General features: G+C 48.1%; 1 protein-coding gene across 3 annotated transcripts in view; it reads left to right on the top strand.

Moving 5' to 3' along the window:
• Nucleotides 1-23,529, top strand: part of LANCL1 (LanC like glutathione S-transferase 1) — a 531,190-nt gene that overhangs the window by 165,357 nt on the left and 342,304 nt on the right. For all 3 annotated transcript variants that reach the window (XM_078680579.1, XM_078680580.1, XM_078680581.1), the window contains exon 4: nucleotides 7,624-7,831. In XM_078680579.1, the coding sequence (XP_078536705.1) occupies nucleotides 7,624-7,831 (208 nt within the window). The remainder of the gene's footprint in view (nucleotides 1-7,623; nucleotides 7,832-23,529) is intronic.

The following is a 23,529-nucleotide window of genomic DNA, read 5'->3' as shown; positions in this document are numbered from 1 at the left end:
TCGAATCCTGCTTCGCCAGTGAAGGTTGTAACTCCTGAAGTCGAGGTCTCTCGATCTCCGACGCCGGCTCCCTCGGATTCGGTTCACTCTCCGAATCTTGATGAGGTTGAGCCAGAGCATGAAGATCCGGAGCAGCCCGAGGAGGTTCCTTTATCGGCACCGGCTGGCCTGACTCCAGGAGCACCGGCTTCAGGGACGACGCTGTGTAATTATCCTCCATTCCTGGCTCCAGGTCAGGACCCATTAAATTACCTTAATGCAATATATGGCGTCTTTGCAAGGGCTATGTACCATCCGGTGCTCCTGCGGGTCCCATGGGTCCTTTTGCATTTAATTTGGGTGTTCCCCAAAATTATGCCCAGGCTCCGTTTATGCCTTTTATGCCAGCGACACCGTCCTGGAACTTCCCGGCACCGAGAGGCTCGATGCCGTTTAGAGAATCTCCGACGCCGTATCGAGATTCTCCGGCGCCGTTTGGTCGTCCTCGTTTTGAGTCTGTGGCGCCGTCGGATCCGCGTTCGACGCCGATCCCGAAGCCGACGGAGTCGGTTGTGGAGCCTTCGACTCCAGCCCCCAGGATCCGCTCCAGGAGGGAAGCCCATAGGCCTGTAGAGGAGGAACGCTATCGGCAAGAGATAGAGGAAGGTTAACTTCCTGAATCTGAGGACTATTTTGAGGAATTAAAGGACGCAAGTGGCCTTGATGTCTCACCTGAATGGAATTTTTCTCCTGGCCCGGATGCCCCCTCTAAGGATGCAGCTCCCTATCATATGGTGGTGAGAAAAGCTGCAGAGTTACTGGACATTACTCTGCCTACCACGGAATTTAAATCCAATCTTTTAACTGAAGTGTTGCATCCTCCCTCATCTGTGTCTGAACCTCTTTTACCATTTAATGAGGCACTTTTGGAGCCAGTGTTGGAGGTTTGGAAGAAGCCTTTTTCTGCTCCTGCGGTCTCCAGGACTGTGGCACGGAGGTATAGGGTGGCACCTGAAGATGCAGAGTTTCTGTCGGCTCATCCTTCAGCTGAGAGCCTAGTAGTTCAGGCGGCTTGTTCAAAGAAGTCTTCAGGGGCTTTTCCTCAGGTTCCGGCTGACAAAGATTCAAAGCGCATTGACCAGTCTGCCAAAAAGGTATTCTCATCTTCAAGCATGGCGTTGAAATCTACAAATGCTACTTGCTTGATGGGAAGATATATCCATGCCTTGATGGATTCTTCTAAGCAGTTGCTGCCAAAACTGTCTGATGAAGATAAGAACATTTTTCAAGAGGTTTTGGATGACACTCAGGCTGCAGCTCGACAAGTCATCCGGAGCGGCCTAGATACAGCTGACTCCGTGGCAAGGATAATGGGCTCTGCAGTAGCTACGAGAAGGGGGGCTTGGTTGAAGTCTTCAGACTTTTCTTCTGATGTGCAGGCTACTCTATTGGACTTACCATTCGATGGAACAGGACTCTTTGGTAAGAAGGCGGATGCCGCTCTTGAGAGATTCAAAGATTGCAAGGCCACAGCAAGATCTCTTGGTTTACAAACTCAATCTAGAGGATCTTTCAGAAGGTATAGAGGATTTGGAAAGTCGTCCTTTCGTCCGCAAGGACAGCCTCAACAGCAGCAACAAAATACGCTGTACAAGTCCTATAGGGGAAAAGGCAGAGGTCGTCCTCGAGGTTGTCAACCCTCCTCCTCCTCTTCTTCTACCTCGCCTCCTATCACCGCAGCAAAGCAGCCTTAGATTCCCTATTCCCAGTCATGTTGGTCCTGTTGGGGGTCGGCTTACCCATTTTCTGCGGGATTGGTAATCGGTCACTACAGACCAATGGGTTCTCAATCTTGTGGCAAATGGGTATGCTCTTCCCTTCAACTTACCCTCCTTGTCAAGGGGCTTGCTCAGAGGAACATCTCCGTCTCCTTCAGGAGGAGGTTCTGACCTTGTTAAAGAAAGGTGCGATAGAGGTGGTTCCAGAGCAGGAAAGGGGTCAGGGATGCTACTCTCGGTATTTCCTGATTCCCAAGAAGGATGGCAGGCTTCGTCCAATCCTGGATCTTGAATCTTTATCTGAAACAAGAGAAGCTCAAGATGCTTACCCTTGCGCTGGTTCTTCAGGCGCTCCTGGAAGAAGACTGGATGGTGTCGCTCGACTTGCAGGACGCGTATTTTCATATCCCAATCCTGAAGTCGCACAGGAAGTATCTCCATTTTACGGTGGGGCGCAACACTACCAGTTTGCGGTCCTTCTGTTTGGAATTACTACTGCGCCTCGAGTCTTTACCAAGGTGATGGCAGTGGTGGGAGCCCATCTCAGAAGATCAGGGATTCCAGTATTCCCTTATCTGGATGACTGGCTGATCAAAGCGGAGTCTCCAGAGAAGGTGCTACATCATCTGCAAGAGACAACTCAGTTGTTGTACAGGTTGTGTTTTTTGATAAATGTACCCAAGTCTCACCTGGTGCCCTCACAGCGAAACCTGTTTATAGGGGCAGTACTGGACCCTACTGTTTGTCGGGCATTCCCTCCTCCTCAAAGGATTCTCGACATTCAGGAAATGATTCCTTTGTTTTACAATGGAGCGGTCGTTCCAGTCCTGAAGGTCCTTCGTCTGCTCGGTCTGTTTGCTTCCTGCATTCTGCTGGTCAACCATGCATGCTGGCACATGAGGGCACTCCAGTGGTGCCTCCGAAGGCAGTGGTATCAGCACAACGGAGATCTCAGGGAGTCTGTGAGGATCTCCAGAGAAACTGCAGCGGATCTGTCTTGGTGGAGCGTGGAGGGCAATCTGTCTCAAGGAAGGCCCTTTCATCTGCCTCCATCGGTTGCCACAGTGATCACGGATGCCTCCACTCTAGGGTGGGGTGCTCATCTGGGGGATCTGGAGATCAAGGGTCTTTGGTCTCCAGAGGGAAGGTTGCTTCACATCAACCTTCTGGAATTGAGGGCGATTCGTTTGGCACTCAAGGCATTCCTCCCTTCCCTTCGCGGTCAGTCGGTTCAGGTCCTGACGGACAACACGACCGCGATGTGGTATGTCAACAAGCAGGGAGGAGTGGGGTTGCATCTTCTCTGCAGAGAAGCTCTGCGTCTCTGGTCCTGGGTTCAGGGCCACCAGATTTGTCTGACGGCAAATCATCTGGCCGGAGTTCTGAACATTCGCGCAGACACTCTCAGTCGGCAGTTCTCAGCCGACCACGAGTGGAGGCTTCACCCAGAGGTGGTTCGTCACGTCTTCCGGACGTGGGGTACTCCTCAGGTGGACCTGTTCGCCACTCGTGAGAATGCTCACTGCCCCTCATTCTGCAGTCTCCAGTATCCGATGCAGGGAGCATTGGGGGACGCGTTTCAGTTGAGTTGGGGCTCACGACTCCTTTACGCATTTCCTCCCATACCCTTCCTCGGGTTCTGAGGAAGTTTCGCCAAGACCAGGCCCAAGTTATTTTGATCGCCCCAAATTGGCCAAGAAGGGTGTGGTACACAGATCTTCTCCACCTCTCCTCGTGCCCGCCGCTCTGTGTCCCTCTCAGGGCAGATCTCCTGTCTCAGATGGAGGGGCAGGTTCTACACCCCCACCTCCAGACCTTGCACCTTCATGCCTGGAGATTGAACGGGGCAACCTGAATTCTTTTTCTCTCCCACACGATGTGGTGGATATCATATTATCGGCCAGGCGTGACTCCACTAAGTCGATCTATTCCTATAGATGGTCCAAATTTGTTTCCTGGTGTGGAGAGAAGTCTATTGACCCCTTGAGGGCTCGTTTGTCCAACATTCTTCATTTTGCTCTTTCTTTGGCCCAGCAGGGTTTTGCTGTGGCGACTGTAAAAGGCTATTTGTCGGCCTTGTCGGCATTCCTTTGTTTGCCGGACCAGCCGTCTTTAGTTAAGTCACCTATTGTTTTACGTTTTATCAAAGGTCTTACCAATAAATACCCTCCACCTCCATTTATTGTGCCTCAATGAGACTTGAATCTTGTCTTGACTTACTTGATGGGTTCACCCTTTGAACCCTTGCATAAGTGTCCCATGAGACTCCTGTCTTTTAAGACTGTTTTTCTTTTAGCAATTACCTCGGCAAGAAGGGTAAGGGAGCTTCAAGCTCTAAGTTCGAAACCCCCATCCCTGACTATTCATGCTGAGAGAATGGTACTTAGGACCAGGGCTGCTTTTTTGCCTAAGGTGGTAACTCCCTTCCATCTGGGGCAGTCCATTACCCTCCCTACCTTTTATCCTCCCCCTCACCCTTCCAAGGAGGAGGAGCGGCTTCATCGTCTAGACCCTAAGAGGGCGGTGAGTTTTTACCTCGATAGGACTAAAGACTATTGTGTAGACGTCCAGCTTTTTGTTGGATTTGCTGGCTGTAAGAGAGGAAAAGCGGTGCAGAAGCGCACTCTGTCGGGATGGATAATCCTGTGTATAAAGATCTGCTACGCCCTTGCTGGTAAGGAACCTCCAGAGGGTATAAGGGCTCACTCTACTAGAGTAAAGTCATCAACGTCTGCTTTATTTAGGGGTGTACCTGTAGAGGATATTTGTAGGGCTGCAACTTGGGCCTCCCTCCACACTTTCGCGAAGCATTACGGCTTAGATTCCGAGGTGAGGAGGGACGGCCACTTTGCGCGCTCTGTCCTTCAGCATTTCTTGGTATAGCAGAGGGGACACCCTCCTCCGGGAGTGGGGACTGCTGTGGGATTCTATTCACAAGGTGAGGAATCCACTGGCAGATGTATCTATCAGAAGAACAAGTTACTTAACTTCGGTAACGCTTTTTCTGGTAGATACAGTATCTGCCTGTGGATTCCTCACTGACCCACCCGCCTCCCCGTTGTCCACTCTTCTGTACCTGCTATGTGTTTATTTGAATGTTTTTTAATGGGCGTTTTATATATTCATGCATATTGCTTAGTATGCACACTATGTGTGTTGTTTTGCATACTGTGTACTATGTATACTATTACTGTTTATGTCGGTCAGTCCGTGCGCCTCGGGGGCACGGAAAAAAGGGCGGAACTGCCGTCATCACGCCGACGAGGCCCTATTATGGATCCAGTGACGTCAGCGGGGTCGCGAGCGGAGTCGTACCGTCAGTGACATCGTCCATGACCTCGCCGGCGTGGAGAGCTACAAAAGTTTCCGATTGGCTGCTGCGCAGGGGATATTCACAAGGTGAGGAATCCACAGGCAGATACTGTATCTACCAGAAAAAGCGTTACCGAAGGTAAGTAACTTGTTCTTCACGATACCAACATAATAAATCATCTTACCTAATCGACACCTGGACATTGTGTTGTAAATGAAAGTTCTGGAGGCCGTAGAGTAGATTATAGGTAGATTTATTGGATCATGGTTCTACCTAAGTAAGATGATAGTTAAGCCCCACCAGGAGCAGTCTTCCTGCTGCTCAGCCCATTCCCCAACTGACTCGCTCAATCAACCAACATTCCACAGCATCACCAACATTCCACACCCCTGTCACACTGGCTGAGCAACATGTACAATAGTGTTGAACAGAGTGGGGCTGAGGGACGAGCCTTGAGTATTGATGTAGATGATGTTCTTGAGCTCTGAGGTGAATGGAGGTAGACGGACTCTCTGGGTTCTACTGGTGAAGATGGAGGCGATTCACTTGATAGCGTCTCTTTGGATTCTAATGTGAAGTCTTTTGATGAGGATTCTCATGTTAAGCCCTGTGATGAGAGTGTGGTGGGTCACAGCGTCGAATGCTGCTGAGAGGTTGAGGAGGATCAGGGCTGCTGTTTCTCCTCAGTTGAGAAGGGTTCTTATGTTGTCAGTGGCAGCGATTAGGGTAGTTTTGGTGCTGTGGTTGCTGCGGAATCCAGATTGGAAGGTGTCCAGAAGATGGTTGTTCTATAGGTGTTCAATGAATTGGCGGTTGATGACTTTTTCGAGAACTTTAGCGGGGAAGAGAGGTGAGATGGTAGTTTTTAAGTTCGCTGGGGTTGGCGGGCGGTTTCTTGAGAAGGAGTTTGACTCCTGCATGTTTCAATTTTTCAAGGAAGGTGGCAGAGGTGATGGAGGTGTTGAAGGGAGTGGTGATCCCGCCGCTGATCTTCTTTTTGTAGATGGTGGAGATCTTGTCATGGAGGAAGTCTACTAGGGTGTCGCAAAGTTCCTGGAAAGGGTGATGTTTTCCATGGCTGAGGGGTTGGAGAACTCTCAAACAAAGTTGAAGAGTTCTTTGCTGCGGTTGGAGCTGACTTTGTTGCGGTTCGCCAGGGCGTTCTCTTTCATCCCCTTCCGGGGCAGGTGGTAGTGGTTGAGGGCCATCTTGAAGGGTGCTCTGTCTGCATGATCTTTACTGGTACGCCATATTCTTTCTAGTTGCTCGCAGGTGTGTTTTGCGGTTCTCAGCTCCGTGGTGTACCTTCCGGCCTGTTTGGTGAATCTTTTATGTCTGATGGGCTTAATGGGGGCGATTCTGTTGGTGCTCCAAGCAGTGAAGTTCTTGACAGCTTGTTCTATGTTGGGTGCAGTGTCAGGGTGGGAAATGTTGATGGTGTCTGTCAACTAGTTCTCTGATACTCTGCTTCAGTTGAGGTGGGGGGCATGGGGTAGCTCAGGGGCGGTGCCGTGGGGTCTGGTGATGACGAAGTGGACAATGGCGTGGTCTGTCCAGGTGAGCTCTGTGACATGACTGTACTTGACTCTGTTGCTGGACATGAAGATGGGTCAAGCGTTTCTCCTGCATTGTGTGAGGGGTTGGTGACTAGTTGGAAGAGGCCAATGATAATCTTGCTTTCGAGGAGTTTGGCGGTGTTGGTGTTGTTGAGGTTGTCAAGGTGGAAAACAAGTTCGCTGAGAAAGATGGAGTTAATGGTGAGCGGGGCGATGAAGTCGGGAATGATGTTGCAGAAGCTGGGACGGAACCCAGGAGGTCTGTAGGTGAGGGTGCCCTTGATGGTGAATTTGCCGCCTGTTTTGAGTTTGAGGTTGAGGTGTTTCATGATAGGGGTAGTGTCCTCTGTGGTGGTGGTGCAGTGGATGTTTTCTTTGTGGATGATGTTGATCCCGCCTCTGTGTTTGTTGATGCAGTCTTGGTGTGCTATCTTGAAACTGTCGGTTGTTACTGAGGCAGTGTCGGGAGCAGATTCAGGGGTGAGTCAGGTATCGTGAGGAACATGACGTTGGAGGTGATGTTGATGATATCCCAGATTTCGGTGGTGTGCATTCAGAGTGATTGTGTGTTGAGAATGAGGCAGTCGAGTTTCTCTGACACTATTGTGGTCAACGTGGTGGTCGTCGTTCATGCGGGTGCTCCGGTGATGCAGGAAAAGAGGCAGTGCAGGTTGGTGAACAAGTATGAGGGTGCATCAGTGTTACTCAACTAGTGATCCTATTTGGGGAACATTTTCTGATTGATGTCCCTTGTGAATGAGTCAAGTTTAAAATCATGGTCTGCCAGGTAAGTGGTCAACCGGACTCAAATATATATATTGTATCATTGTCTGTAACTGAGTTCTCATTGGGGTGACTGTATACATTGAATGTTTTAGTAATGGTAGTATTTTGTTTAGTCTGTAATTGAGGTTGAACTCTTAGTACTTTGTGTGTGATGGTATCTGTAACAAACGTGAAGTGGTGCACCTGTAAATTCTTGTTTCCCCCCCCCAAGGCATTTCCCTGCTGTACCTGCACCTCTTCAATGTGTTCAGAGATGCCTCCTACTTGAACAAGGCTCAGGAACATATCAGCAAGAGCTTGAAATGCCTGAATAAGCAAGCAGTCACCTTCCTATGTGGCGATGCTGGACCTCTGGCAGTCGGAGCTGCTGTATATTATAAGCTACAGCAGGAGAAGGAAGCAGAGGAATGCATCCGCCGGTAGGTAATTTTTTAGTCGTCCGCTTCCACAGTGTAGCAAAGAGAAGTTGGGGCTATTGCCAATCTCAGTTTTGCATGCTGCAAGAGGTGGGATATGTAAAAAGAGCAACAACAACTCTAGCGGGATCAATCGGAACTCTTTTGACAACAGTAACTCATGTATTATTGTTGGCCATCACCATCATTTGTACAATACATTCATTAAATTTAAGCTTTGCATCCAGACCCTTCCTCCAGTGTTACAATACATCAACAGTTTATTGTGATAATACTTCTTACATGTGAGAATACAAAAAACTTAAAAACCATTATTTCTCCTGAGGCATGAGCAGGGAGAACATCGAGGCACTAGCGTAACTTTGCACAGCCGCATATTTTGCACATTTTGGTCATGTTATTTTAATTCAATTTGTTTTTTAAATTACCTTTATTCCAACAACGTCTGCTCACTGGGGACTGAAGTTGGGCTCAAACTGACTCGGACCCGTGGAGTCGGGCAGGGCTGCCATCTTGGGTGTACGCAGGTCAGCGGACTAGGCTTTACCCCGACCTGGACTCAAATTCAGATGCAGGCGCGAGCGCGCAGCATTATTTCTCCTGAGGCGTGAGCCGGGAGAACACCGAGGCACTAACTTAACTTTGCACAGCCGCATATTTTGCACATTTTGGTCTTGTTATTTTAACAGCGTTATTTTAATTCAATTTGTTTTTAAAATGACCTGTATTCCCACAACTTCTGCTCACTGGGGACTTAAGTTGGGTTCATACTGACTCAGACTCGTGGAGTCGGGCAGGGCCACATCTTGGGAGTACGCATGTCAGCGGACTAGGCTTTTCCCTGACCTGGACTCAAATTCAGATACAGGCGCCGCTGGTGCGCCAAAGGTGTGCGAAAGGCAAGCCCGTCTGCGGCCGTCCGCGCTTGGACCGCGCTCAGCTACCAGGACCCCTGGTAGCTGTAGTCAGGTAAGCCCCCATCCGCACCTATACTAAAAAACCCTGTTTAAGGGGGCAGCTTAAGGGGGCAGCTTAAGGGGGCAGATAAGGGTAGGGACTGCATGTGCCTCTCCTTTGACCCACTAACGGCGCCGCTTCCATCTGTATGTCCCTACTGTAAAATGACCCTACCCAAGGTCCTTTATCAGCCCACCTCATCTATGGAGGATAAAAGGACACGGTCTGCCGGGCATGATACTCAAGTAATTAAATGTTTTTTGCTTAATGCTAGATCATTGGTTAAGCATAGCATGGAATGCGCAAGGCTCTTTGAAGAGTGGGATATAAAGTTGGCTTTTATTACGGAGGCATGGACGGATGATTCCTAAGGTCCAGACAGGGAAAGCCACCCCTCCTGAGTTTGTATGCTATACTCTAAATAGGCCTCCCAGGAAGGGAGAGGGCGGACTGGCAGTGACCTACCATAGCTCGATTAGGGCAGCATTTCAGCCTGCCCCATCTGCAGCATGTGAGGCTTTATCTTTTAATCTTAGCCTATCTCACCATCATACTTTTAAAGGCATTCTCTTGTACAGACCACTGGGAGCTAGGAATAACTTTAGTTGCATTGGTAAACCTATTGGAAGAATGCCTTTGCATCACCGCATACACAATTATGGGAGATTTTAACTTCTATCTGGAGTCTTATATTGAACCTGATACAGTGACACTGACAGATATGATGAACAGCGCAGACCTGAGGCAGCAAGTACTTGGTCCAACTCATGTGGCAGGACATACCTTGGATGGTATTTTTTCTAACCTCCCCGGCCTACAGTTCACGGGCCTCCTACCTCTCGTATGGTCAGATCATGCTGCCGTCCAATATGAGTTGATGTTAACTGCGCAACACACAAGTGGACTACACTCGAAAGGTCGAATAGTAACCAGAGCCTGGAACAAAATTGAGGGGACTGCCCTGCAGGAGCTTCTTACCTCCACAGCCGGTCATGTGCCGGTGGGAGTGGAAGAGGCCACCACGGTATACACAAAATGGCTGGAGAAAGACTGTGATAAAATAGCCCCTGAAAAAATTCTCTTTCTCAAAAGATCACAACCCTCTGCCCCATGATATACAGAAGCCCTGAGAAATCACAAACTAATTTGCAAATGTCTAGAGCGGAGCTGGAGGAAGGGTTATAAAGAAACAGATGAAAAACTTTATCAAATCGGCCTGCAGAAATATAAACAACTCCTTTTCTCAGCTAAACAAAAGTTTTATGTGGCCTGTATTGATCTAACAAAAAATTCGGCAAAAGAACTATTTAGAACTGTCTCTAGCTTGGCCTCTCCAAGCCCAGCCAAAGTTCAATCAAGTCAGGAACTATGTGAGAGATATTGCCAAGTTCTTCCTGACTAAAGTGGAGACTATCTTCTCAGCTTATAATTGTTTAAGTGCTGGCATGATGAATACAGCAAGTGAAAATTCAAGCCCATAGAGTTTCCACTGCTACATTTGATAAATTCTTGCCAGTATCCCTTGACAATATTCATGAGCTTCTCATGGCAGCCAAATCAGGGTCGCCCTATGATCCAAGCCCGGTAGCGGTGGCCAAATTGGCCCCGCGTCCGATTGCTTCATCACTGTCTTCTATTTTTAAGGGCATGTTTGCAACAGGGCACTTCCCTACATGCTGGAAATTTGCCTCTATATTGCCCCTTCTAAAGAAGCCAAGCTTGGACCCTAAGGACCCTATACATTTTTGCCCAATTTTGCGTCTTCCGCTTCCAGCTATATTGGTTGAAAAAATTATGAATACACAACTCAGTACCTTCTTAGCTGCGACACAAGCCTTGGATCCCTCCCAGTATGGCTTTAGAGGGGGACATAGTACCGAGTCTGCTCGCATGAAGGCCACTAAGGAGATCGGAGAGGGCCTGGATCAGGGTGGTAAGGCGGCCCTGATCCTATTGGATCTGTCCGCGGCCTTTGATACGGTCCAACATTAGATCTTGATGGAACGTTTAAGGGAATGTGGAGTCTAATCTAAAGCCTGGGATCTGTTGAGATCTTTTCTATCCGGCAGAGGACAAATTGTTGCTCTGTGTGAATTCCAGTCCGTACCTTTTTCATTACCCTGTGGGGTCCCACAGGGGTCCTCCCTGAGCCCTACCCTTTTTAATGTGTACGTTTCATCCTTGGCCCCCATTACAAGAGCATTTGGGTTTGGTCTCACTTCGTACGCGGATGACACCCAAATTGTGGTGTGTCTGCTACCTGGCTAGGAGATGGGTACGGATAAACGCTTCCAAGACTGTATGGAATCAGTTGGGCGATGGATGAGGGAGAATTGTCTAAAGCTCAATTCAGGCAAAACATTGTTTGGAAAAAATACCAACTTTTGGACACCGAGTTGGTGGCCTGATTCAATATGCTCTCTCCGCTACCTTCAAAAAAGGTAAAAAATTTGGGAGTAATAGTAGATGAGAGACTTACCTTTGGGGATCAAGTAAATGCAGTGGCATCAACAACTGCCTATGGGTTTAGAACAGTTAGGAAAGTATTGCCATTCCTACCCCAGGGTAGCCGGCAAACAGTGGTCACAGCACTGGTATTGTCGAGGCTGGACTATTGTAATAGCCTGTATTTGAATATTCAACAACCATTTATGAACAAACTCCAGATGCTGCAAAATGCAGCTGTGAGACTCCTCATTGGTACGTCCAAGTTCTCTCCCATCTCCAAGGAAATAAAGCAAATGCACTGGCTGCCGATAAGGAGTCGAGTGCGCTTTAAAACGCTCTGTATGGTTTTTAAAGCTCTTCAAGGTACAGGCCCAGACTTTTCAAAACGGTTGTTCCAGTGGTATACACCGAAAAGGACACTTCGCTCACTGGGGGCCAAGTTGGTCTCAGTACTGCACACAAAAATGTTTTGTGGGGTGGCAGAAGCTTTGCCGTTTGTGCGGCCAAAGCCTGAAATGACCTTCCGTTTCACTTAGGAAATGCCACGGACCTTCTAGCCTTTAGGAAGGGTTTAAAAACCTGGCTTTTTGCTGAATAAATCTCATTCCCTCCGTGCTCTTGCATTCAGTAAAATAACTAGCGCCAGGAGACCCTCGGGTAACCGCTGCGCTTTATAAAAGTTATTACCATAACATAACCACAGTCACACTGTCCTCGTATACATCTGAGTGGACAGCCCCATGCGTATTTTCAAGCTGGGTCCATCAAGAGATAGTCACATTTTCATTGTAGCTCTCGCCTAATGTTAAAAGGTAAATCATCCAATGTGATTATGCCAGCAGTCCATATGTCAATTTTTCCTTTTCAACTCTCAGCGTGGACTCCTCATAGGATATAGTCGACGTGTTTCAGCAATCAGTTTTATGGCCTCTTCAGGACTGTTCAATGGAGTGTGAACCCACGTGATTTGCTTCAGGCCATTCAGATTGTCTCTCTCTCTTATGGGCCATTCGTCCTTTACCGGATGCCATGTGGATAAAATTGCAAACGTGTAAGGTGTGTATCATGAACCTCGTTGTCCAGAGAAATGACATACGATCCAATTAGAGGAGCGGGCTGTCTCGTGATTGCAGGTCTCTCCGCGGGACATGGGATGGATTTAAAAAGGGCTGCTAGAAGGTTATTTATCAGTATATGTAAATACCTCTGTTGATGCTTTTTTACAGCCCATATTTTAATTGAGTAGAGTTTTAGCAGGGGTGGCTCCTCAGTAATGGTAGAGGAGCATTGCCCCAGTGCCAGCTGATGATAAATAAAACTATAATAACACATCGTTATTATTGTTTTATTTATCTCTGTCGGGCTGCTTTCGTTTCGACAGGACGGGCGGGTCAGGTCATCGCAGAGAGAAGTACTGTGCACTTATAAGTGTGCATGTCAGTTAGGCTGGCCAAACAGACTTGCGCACTTATGTTTGTCCAACCCAGCTGTGTTCCACAGCCAGGTTGTAGAAACTCAGCAGACTCCCAGGTACTGTCTAAGTAGCAAACGAGGCTGCTCACACCAATCCAGACGCTGCTCTCATGCTATGAGACCAGAGTCTGGATTGGGTGAGGAGCCTGCGCCTCCAGGCCCATCCACTTCCGGAGGAGGAGCAGGAGCAACGTGGCGGCCGGCAGAGTTTTAGGGGTTATTTTCAAATTCCTCAGATCAACAAAAGTAAAACATGCATTTACAATACTCCAAATATGAAAGTGTTGAATTCGCAATCCTAATCATCCCTAATTTCATACAGTAAAATATTGAGGCGTGCCTTCCGGGTACACTCTCTGTTTATGAGTGCTGAAATGTAAGCCTCTTGTAAAATGACCAAGTGGATGCCACTGACGCACAACTGTGATGCAGCTTGAAGCTGATTCCCAGTAATTTCATGAATCCAAAATATATTGAAAAAACGCTTTTTTATTATTGTACTTTCATTTGTATATGTTAATCAACAAATGAAACATACTGATGACTGAAGTCTTCCAAAAATTAGGTTTTCCATAAACTGGTTATCACAACAGTGTTGATGGCAGCCTAGTGCATTTCAGAACATTTTCCATCATCAGGGTTTATCATTCTTTTAGTATTTAACTTATGACTGCGAAATAAAAAACAAAAATATGCATGTATAACCTGCAGTATAGACAAGCATTTGCAATGCAATAGGTCTCACATTTTTATGAGAGTTTGAGCTATTGGTGCTGTAATGGAAATGTGTTTTACTTATGTGAGAGTGCATGAGTGTGAAAGTGATAAAAAGCAAGAGAGAGAGATGGTATATAGAGAAACAGTTATTTGTGTACCTAAGTGAGAAGAGACAAAGAATAAGAGAGACTGAAAGAGAGTTAGAGAAAGGTCGAATTATAGAGAGAAAGAGAGTCTTTAGAGGTAGACCTTTTGCTCAAATGGGAGGTATCAGAAATGCTGCATATGGTTCACATCTTGCTATATTGTTATATATACGAAGTACTGGCTTATAAGTTATGATTTATTACCGTTCATTCTTTAAAAAAAAAACTAGCAAATTACCACGTCATCACCAAGCAGTACCACTGCAGATCCCGGTAATTCCCAGGGACGTTTGCAGCGCCCCTGAGCGGAAAATTATTATTGGCATTGACATATAGGACATTTTTCTGACTTCCAGTTCATCAAAAGGTTCTTAATCACACCATATTATAGTGTAAATTATTTTGCACCCCTTCTGAAGCTGCTAAAGGGAGATGTTGCTACAACTAATCTACACTCGTATGGGTAACGCGTTCGAAAGGAAGTAGAGAGCGGACGCCATTATCAATTCCACGCCATCAGCCCTTCTACATGCTAGTGCTGCCTTCTGATTGAAAAATGCTTTATGGTATAATACCCAAGAACAAATCCGAATGAGCCTGGATATTGTCAGTGAGAGGCTTTAATGTCAAATGAGAGCGGGACATCAGTTGTCGGAAAACTCAAAACGCCAATATCTGTGGAGCCTCTCTGGGAACTCCGCTTAAAAAGCGATGCATGATGGCGTGTCAGCGGGAGCCAGTTCCCAGCATAGCGCGATGCATGGAGATCCGTTATATTAAAAGAATTTCAGAGGATGTTTCCATTTATTTATGCATTTCATGTGAAGTTAGTGTAATCTACCGTGCCGTACTTATCTTACTGATATTTAATAATGCATTTTTTAAACGTCTATGGTAAAATGAACCACAGTGAGGATTCATCAGAGTCCTGTAGAGGATAAAACATGGCGCTGAACTATAGACATGAGCCCTGGGCGCTCTCCATTATATGTACAGATTACACTACCAGCTGAAATCATATGTTATTTAACACAAATGACCCTGCACTCGAAAAGTACAAGTAAACTCTTTGTGAAGGAGATTATTGTCCATAATATGAAACAAAAGAGAGTACCAACGGATTGCTTCCCAAATGAAAGAACAAAGAGGTCGTATTTTTGATTGTAGAAAACAATGTCTTTATTCATTTAATCCATGAACACTTTCTTTAAAATACAGATGCACTATGGACAAGCCTGCCAATGTGTTTTGTCCCTCTTGGGACTTCTTCAGGGCTAAAAACATATACAAAAAAAACTATTTACAATTTTATTATAATAAAAACATCAAATATAGATGAACCAGACCATACGTTGTCACTATAATGATTTCAATAATGTTATATTCATTTTATATGATCTCTAATGTTGGCTGTATAAGCCTATGGAAAGCCAACCTTTGACGAACCAGCGAAAACAATGATATAAATATCACTTTAACAAAGGAGGAACAAGGCAGAAATAAATTCAAGAAACATCTCTTGAAAAAGATATTTTTCAAACAGCAAGTTAAATTCATAAGACCTATACACTCACAAATTGTGCAAATGCAAAATTTGACTAATACCATGTGTTACAAAACCAAAAATGGATAAAGTTAAAAAAAATTAATAATAACGCAAATATCCTAAATAAATCTTATTATGTTGCCCAAGTTTTGGACCGTACCTTAAAAATTCTGTATTTTCTGTATTTTGTAACTCGTATGTAAATGTTCAGATCAGCAAAGAGAGTGAAAGAATATGTAAATAAGCAAAGGGCAGATATTCCCTTGGTTGTGAAGTTGAGCACATGATATCTTCTCAGCTATTGGTCCTGTAGAGATTTTCAACAACTGCTAGGAATTACTACATTGTCTAACAGATTTTTTAATTTTTTATTTTATTTGTCATTTTCCAAATAATAATAAACAAAACATATAGCCAATTACAAATGCGTTTCCAGTTACACAGTAAGATATATCTAGCACAGCATATAGGTAAAGGGTCACATATAACATAGCCATCAGATGACATCATGGTCACGGGGAGCGCCAGTAAGCATGACAGCGCAGGGACTATTTAAACCAAGGGGGGAGACCTGTATCAGGGAGGAGCAGAAACTGAACCAGAGGACGAGCTGAGCAGGAGACATGGAGGTGAGCCAGTGCACATTCCGGCTATGCAGTCACACAGTATCGAGGTGAGTGTCTCTAGAACCCATAGCACAATGGTAGTCCACACACATCAGGGGAGGAAGGCGGCATCCCTCAACCCACTCCCGTGGGGACCACCTGACTCACCAGTTGGGACTGGCGCTCAGCAGTGATCTTGTCAATGTAAGTGCCGTAGGGCCCCCAAATGTCTAAAGGGCGTGAAGGGGCAGGGACCATAGTCGAATACTCCACACTATTGACATTGCAGCAGGACATACTCCGAAGCCAGGAGTTCAAGCTGGGTGGTCGCCTGGCGCACCACCGCAGGGCGATTTCTCTCTTAGCTAACAGAAAGCCCAGTGCAGCCAGTTTGCGGACAGGACGTGGGAACTGCATAACGTAACCCAAAAATGCGATTTTGGGTGTGGGAATCAGGTGAATCCCGAGTATTTGACTGAATGTGAGATGAACCTGAGTCTAGTATTCGCCAAGCAATGGGCAAGTCCAGGCTAGGTGGGCATTGGGCATTGGGGGCATGGGGGCATTGCATTTAGGGTAGCGGTGTGATCGGTCGGGGTCAATCTTGTGGGCCAATGCCGGTGTGTGATACAACCTGCGGAGGAACTTAAAGTGAATGAGTTTGTGTCTGCTGTTTATCGAAACCTCTCGTGTAGCACTACAGCAGTAGGTCCACTGGTCGTCCGCAATGGGGCCACCCAGATCCACCTCCCACGCCGCGCGTACCCTGGCATCTAGTGCAGGAAGTGCAGTGTTGCATAGTTTGTATAATCTGGCAACTAAATGCGTGCCCTGCTGGTGTTGTATGATAAGGGTTAGAGGGGGGGCCTCGTCAGGGGCAAGCGGGAATGTAGGAAACGCAGCGCGCATCATAGCAGCCTTCGATACGGTTCACCACGCTATGTTGGTGGACCGATTGGAGGGCTGCGGGATCCAGGGGCAAGCACTCAACATTCTGAAGGCCTTCCTGAAAGACCGGGTACAAGTGGTGGCCATGGGTGACTTCGAATCAAGACCTTTCGAACTCCCCGGGGGGGTCCCTCAGGGATCTTCCCTTAGCCCCACTTTATTTAATATCTATGTATCCTCTCTTGCCCCGGTGATCCGTTCCTTCGGGTTTGAGTTAACATCCTATGCGGACGACACCCAGATTGTGGTCTCGGTGTTTCCGGGGAAAGAGCTGGAAGTGGCAGCCAGGTTCCAGGACTGCATGTCTGCAGTGAGCTCCTGGATGGCAAAAAGCTGTTTAAAACTAAATTCCTCCAAGACAGAGGTGCTTGTCTTTGGGTCCAACTCAAACCTTTGGAGTCCCAGATGGTGGCCGACAGATATGGGAACCCCGCCCTCTCCGGCTCAAAAGGTGAAAAATCTGGGAGTCATTATAGACAACCAACTTTCCTTAAAACCCCAGGTCAAGGCGCTGACCTCATCCATATATTGGATTCTGAAAACCATTAGGAAAGTTCTCCCCTTCCTACCTGAGGGAAGCAAAAAGACGGTGGTGACGGCACTCGTTCTTTCGCGCCTTGACTACTGTAACAGCCTCCTTCTCGAGGCCCAACAGGGGGTGTTGAATAAACTCCAGGTCCTACAAAATGCGGCAGCCCGCCTTATTGGAGGTTTGCCCAAGTTTTTATCAGGTACTAAGGAACTGGAGAAATTACATTGGCTCCCGATGCGGACAAGGATTATGTTTAAAGCCCTCTGCATTGTCTTTAAGGCATTGCATGGTTTGGGTCCGGTGTTTCTTCAGGATCATTTCCAGTGGTACAGACCAGGGAGACATCTGAGGTCTGCCAGTATGGGATTGATTAAGACAGCTCGGATCAGGAAGGTTCGATGGGGGGGCAGGAGCTTTGTTGGGGGAGCAGCAAAGGCTTAGAACTCCCTCCCTCTGAACCTTAAATCAAACACCAATCTGTTAGCATTCAGAAAGAACCTCAAAACACTGCTTTTTACCCTCTAGCCGGGGAATCTTAATCTCAGGGAGTTACCACTTTTAGCGCCAGGACACCGGTTGGTATTTGTGCACTCTACAAGTGTTATAAATAAATAAATAAATCATGGATAACAATCTGGTCAGTACAAAGGAGTCCATGAAAGTGCGATCCGTGAAGCGGAGGTCTTCCGTCATGGAAAAAGCATGTCCATCAGGGAAGAGGTCCCCGATAGTGCCGATGTTGAATTTGGATAAGGGGTGTTTAACTACAGTCTCCCCAGTTACAGGGAGCCAGTGTGCGTTAGGGAGAGGCAGAGAAGGGGAATACAATACTGCTAGTCCTAGTAGTCTCCGCATCTTATCCCAGGCCCAACAAGTGGATGAAACTGTATGTATGTCTTGGGGGTCTCGGGGACCCCTTTAGGCAGGACCGCAGGTAGTGGAGTCGGCAGCGCCAGGTCTGCTTCAGGTTTTAAGTATGGTATTCGGGCATCAGAGTGGAACCAGGAATACGCAAAGGAACCCTGCATTACCAGGAAGTACAAATAGAAATCAGGCACGCCGAGGCCACCCTTCTCGTATGGGAGCATAAGCACCTTCCAGGAAACTCGTGGGTTCTTGTCTCCCCAAACTAATCGCAAAAGCAGGGAACGGAGTTGGGAGAAAAATATCTTAGTGAGGGGGATCGGGATATTGATAAAAAGGTACAAGAACCGGGGGAGCACAATCATTTTAATAATGGCGATCCTACCGGCCATGGATAGCGCAAGGCGGATCCAACGGTCGATCTGGTCCTCTAGGTAGTCCAACGCTTTACCGTAATTAGCCTAACAATGGCCAGAGTGTCAAGGTGCACATGTATTCCCAGGTATTTGACCGAGTCAGTGCACCATTCCAGCGGAAACAGGCAGTCCCATTTGTTGGTACTAGGGGTGAGAGGAAAAATGAGGGACTTGTGCCAATTTATTCTGAGTCCAGAAAAAACACCAAATCTGGTAATCTCTAAGAGGAGCGGCTCCAGATTGACGTGGGGCATTCTAACATAAAGAATCGTGTCGTCAGCAAACAAGGACATCAGCAGTGGGCCAGTGCGAAATTGCAGGCCACGAAACAAGTTTCTCTCTTGGAAGTGGAGGACCAGAGGGTCCATTGCTAATATAAAAAACAACGGGCATCCATGTCATGTGCCGCGTGATAAGGTGAATTGTTCTGTAATGGTGCCGTTCAGTCGGATTCTAGCTGTGGGGAGAGTATATAAGAGGGCTACTGTAGTCACAAAGCATTCCGGCATGCCCATACGCCTCATGATGGAGAGGAAAAAGGGCCACTCCAATGAATCAAATGCCTTTTCGGCGTCTAGTAGAATAGCAGCTGCCGGGGTGGCAGGATCGACTCGGTGTAGGACCGAGAACAGGGTCCTCAAATTCAGGGATGTGGAGCGGTGTGGGACAAACCCGGACTGAGCCGGTGATATTATTGATTCCATGAGGAGAGATAGTCGGATGGCAAGGACCTTAGCCAAGATCTTGTAGTCAAGGTTTAGTAGTGATAGGGGTCTGTATGAACTACATGAGGTGGGGTCTTTTCCCGGTTTGGGGAGCAGAATTATAACTGCTTCTCTGAGTGTGGGGGGCAGTCGTCCCTGTTCAAGTGCCTCTGCATATACCTCCACCAACCGTGGGACAAGTTCCTTTTTATATAAGTCTTATAAAAATCGGCTGAGAAGCCATCCACCCCAGGGGCCGAGGAGCCCCTTAACGCGTCAATGGCCTTGTTAATGCTGTCAGGAGTAAGGGGCATCGCCAAGAACTCCTGCATATGTTTTTCGAGATAAACCATTGCAATCTCATTCAAGTACGCGCCTGCTCCTCCAAGTCTCCAGATAAGGTGGATTTGTACAGGGTCTTGTAGTAAGACAGAAACGTGTCGCAGATCTCCGGCGTGGAGTGGAGTGAGTCCCCATTGTGGTTTGTGATTTCTGTGATATACGGTGTTTGGTGCGGGGGCCTGAGCTGTTGCACCAACAATTTACCGGGTCTGTCACCCTCACCATACTGCCTCGCCGTGTACTGTTTGGAAAGAAACTTCAGTTCCCTGTCAGTCATTCATCAGTGCTAGCCTCTTTGCCTCGTTGTATGCAGAAGGGTTATGTAGCAGCAAGTCATCTAAAGCCGAAATGTCGTTTTCGATGCGGGTTAGAGTGGATCTGATGTCTCGCAATGCACCCACATGTGTCGCGATACAAACCCCGCGAAACGTTGCCTTGAACCTCTCCCATAGAGACGCCCAGGTGTCCACAGATCCCGTGTTAAGGTCGAAATAGTCGTTTATGGCCTGTCGGATCGTTTCCGCGAACACTGGGTCAGCTAAGGCCCTCCCTGGGAACCGCCACTGTCTTTCATAACCTCCTAATCGGGGAATCTCTAATTGAAGTATCACAGGAGAATGATCTGAGAGCGTGCGTGGAAGGGTGAGCAGGTTCTTGACCCACCCCGCAATCCCAGGTGAGATGAGCCAGTAGTCGATTTGTGTCCATGTGTTGTGGAATCCGGAGTGGTGTGTGTACTCTGGGGTATGGGCGTGTAGCCGTGCCTCTATGTCTATAAGGGAGAAGTGGTTGCAAAGGTCCAGGAGGATGGGACGTGATCGGGTCTTCATGTCAGGGGACGAGGAGGTGCTGTCCCTAGGGGGGTTTAGTAAAAGATTAAAGTCACCTCCCATAATTAGTAGGCCGGGATCTATCGTTAGGAGTTGTAGCTGGAGGTCTAGAAAAAAGGAGGGGGTGTCGACGTTGGGACCAAAAATCCCCACCAAGGTGACCCTGTGGCCCAAAAGGGAGCCCGAGACAGTCAGGAATCGGCCTTCGCTATCCACCATAGAGGATGACAGGGCAAATGGGACTCTCCTGTGAATAACAATGGCAACCCCTCTGGAGTACCTGCTGTAATTCGAGAAATACCGATGCGGGCCCCAGTTCCTGGCAAGAGTCTGAGCGTCTGAGGGGGATAAATGTGTTTCCTGCAGGAATGCAACATCCACACCATGCCTGCAGATATAGTTGTAAACCTGTCTGCGTTTCCGGGTGTCGTTAAGTCCCCTGACGTTCAGGACATCAAGGACAGCCCGAGGGGCCGGTCTGGAGACCTAGTTTGGCCATTTGTGGAACCATGTCTTTCCCCTGGCAAGATGCAGGCTAGTAGTGTGACACCCAAGTGCACAGTGTGTTCTGCGAACATGAATGGAAACATTAAACAACAACAAAAAACCCTACCACCCTCCCTCCACCCAGCCTCGTAGTAATCCCATAGAGGCACATCCCAAATGTTTGTAACCATGTATAGACGAAAAGAATCAGTTGCAAAACCACATTACACAGAAACTGCATAATCACAAGAACCCCACTGAACAGAACTATAGCGGCAATCGCCTTGGGGAGGGGCAACGCCGCGCCAAACGGGCAAACCGTCAATTATTAGACATGTAGTTAAAAAAAAAATTATAAATTAGAAGCCGTCAGAAAAAGACCCAAAGGACATACATTGATAGAGGTTCAGCCATGTCCAGTGTCTGTAAAGAGCTCAACACTGTCTTGTGAGTCCGTAGGAGCTGGAGAGCGGGAGCCAGAAGCAGCACCAGCAGCCGCGCAGGACCCTTGACGTTTGTACTGCTGACAGAATTCCTGAGCCTCAGTGGGAGAGTCAAAGATGCGGAACCTGCCATTAACATCCACTTTAAGGCGCGCCGGGTAAAGCATACCATATTTTAAACTCAAGTTTCGAAGTGTTGCCTTGACTCCGTTGTACTTCTTACGCGCCTCGTTGTCTAGTAAAGTGAAATCCAGGAAAAATGACAAGGTGTCGCCCTGCCATGTCACTGTCCCCTTCTCTCGAGCCGCCCTGAGAGCAGAATCACGGTCTCTGAAGTTCATGAGGCGGGCGATGATGGGGCGAGGGGGTTGGCCAGGACGGGGACGTGGCCCCAGGGACCGGTGAGCACATTCCACTACGAACCCCTGCGTAAACACTTCTCTGCCAAACAGGTCGATTAGTAGCTATTCAACGAATAGATCCATTCGTCCCGTAGATGTTGTCTCCACCACGCCAAGAATACGTATGTTGTTTCGTCAACCACGTGCCTCGAGGTCTTCGTTTTTCACCGCCACCTCCTTAAGGATTTTTTCAACTCGTTCAAGCCTCTTCAGCGCCCTAGACATGCTATCCTCATTGTTCGACCGACAGTCGTGGGCTTGTATCTTGGAGCCCATGTCCGCCATTTTCTGAACCGGCTATCCAAAGCTTTGAAGCTCGCTCTCATTTCCGTCATCATGGCCGCGACCAGGGAGGATGTGTCACCGTGGTCCGTAACCTCCGTCGCGCCCGAGAAGGATCCCGGGGGGGGGGGGGGTCTAGAGAACAAGGGCCGAACTGTAGTGGCCAGGTGAGTCAGGAGCACGAGTGAACTGTAGGAGTGCTATCCAGAGACAGGACCGAGGCTGCAGGTTGGTGTCAGCAGCGGGCAGCGGTGTAGGGGCTCAGGTCTCGTGAGGTATTAGTAAAATGGTCACAGGGTCCTCCCCCAGGGGTTGTGAGCAGGAGTTCCGGACTGAAGCACACAGTGGCAGGAGGGAGCAGCCAACACACAACTGCCGCGTGAGGCAAGGGAGAAGGCCCAGATCCACAAAAACGGCGCCAAAATACAGCAGAGCAGGTGGTCAGCGCAGTTTCAGAGGCCGAGCAAGGCAGGGTTCCAGCGTTATGATGTGGAGCGCAGTAAACCGTTCTTCCCTCCGGTCATAGGCCACATGGATCATTGGCAGCAGCAGGGCCCGGCCAGTACCGAGGCGGGGCCGCCCCGCAGGCAGTGGAGCAGCCGCAGCAGCCCAGTCCCCCCCAGCCCAACCCCGCAGCGCACAGCCCGCCCAGCCCCGCGCCCGAGCACCAGCGGTCCCTCCGGCCACCCCAGGCCCCGGCCCGCCGCGCCGACCCAGGCCAGAGGGCTGTGTACACGTCCCCGGGACCCGGGCCGATCACGCCGCGGTACCGGGAAAAAGAGAGCGGGGGCCAGGTCAGGGACACAGGTCAGAGCGCTCCGAAAGCCGCAGCGACGGGGGAAGGAGGCCACAAGCGCTCAGCCAGCGCGACGCCCACTCACCAGCCGGGCGCAGTTAGGGAGGTCTTCCGCGAGAGCACCGGGCCCACGCTCCCCTCCGCCTGATCTTCGGCTCTCAGCGGCCGCTGAAATTTCGCTCGCTGATGCGGGACAGGATGGGCTGCAGGATGGTGTGACTTGGTCTCCTCAGCAACGAGTTTCTACATAGGAAACGCTGTGGACGGTCGCCCGTTCGGCAGAGCTGCAAGCAGAGGCGGCCATATTGGTCGCCTCCGTGGCCACGCCCCTTGTCTAACAGATTTAGCTTGTAAGTAAATCAACTAAGTTTACTGCCAGTTAAAAAACATGGTTATGGTTTGGTTTGGACCTTATTAAAGCCAAATGCAATATCGTAGTGTACTAATAGCACAAAATCATAACCCGTACTTTCTCAGTTTCTTTAACTGAGAAAGTATGGGTTATGATATTGTGCTATTAGTACACTAAGATATTGCACCCTTATTGTAATTCAATGTACACATAAGGGATATTAACATATATGTTTCATTGGTACACAATGGCCAAAACTGAAACTTTCGAATAGGATACTGTCTAGAATTGTGTGTACTTGAATTTTAAAGATAAGTGCACATTGAAAATGTTATGTTGATAAATGTTCATTATACACATGAGAGAGAGTTTATAAAAACAGAATTGTGTCCTCTCCTCTAACCATATTTCAT

The sequence above is a fragment of the Lissotriton helveticus genome, chromosome 3_1, assembly GCF_964261635.1.
Source record: "Lissotriton helveticus chromosome 3_1, aLisHel1.1, whole genome shotgun sequence".
NCBI classification, from domain to species: Eukaryota; Metazoa; Chordata; class Amphibia; order Caudata; family Salamandridae; genus Lissotriton; species Lissotriton helveticus.
This window is presented reverse-complemented; position numbering and strand designations above follow the sequence as displayed.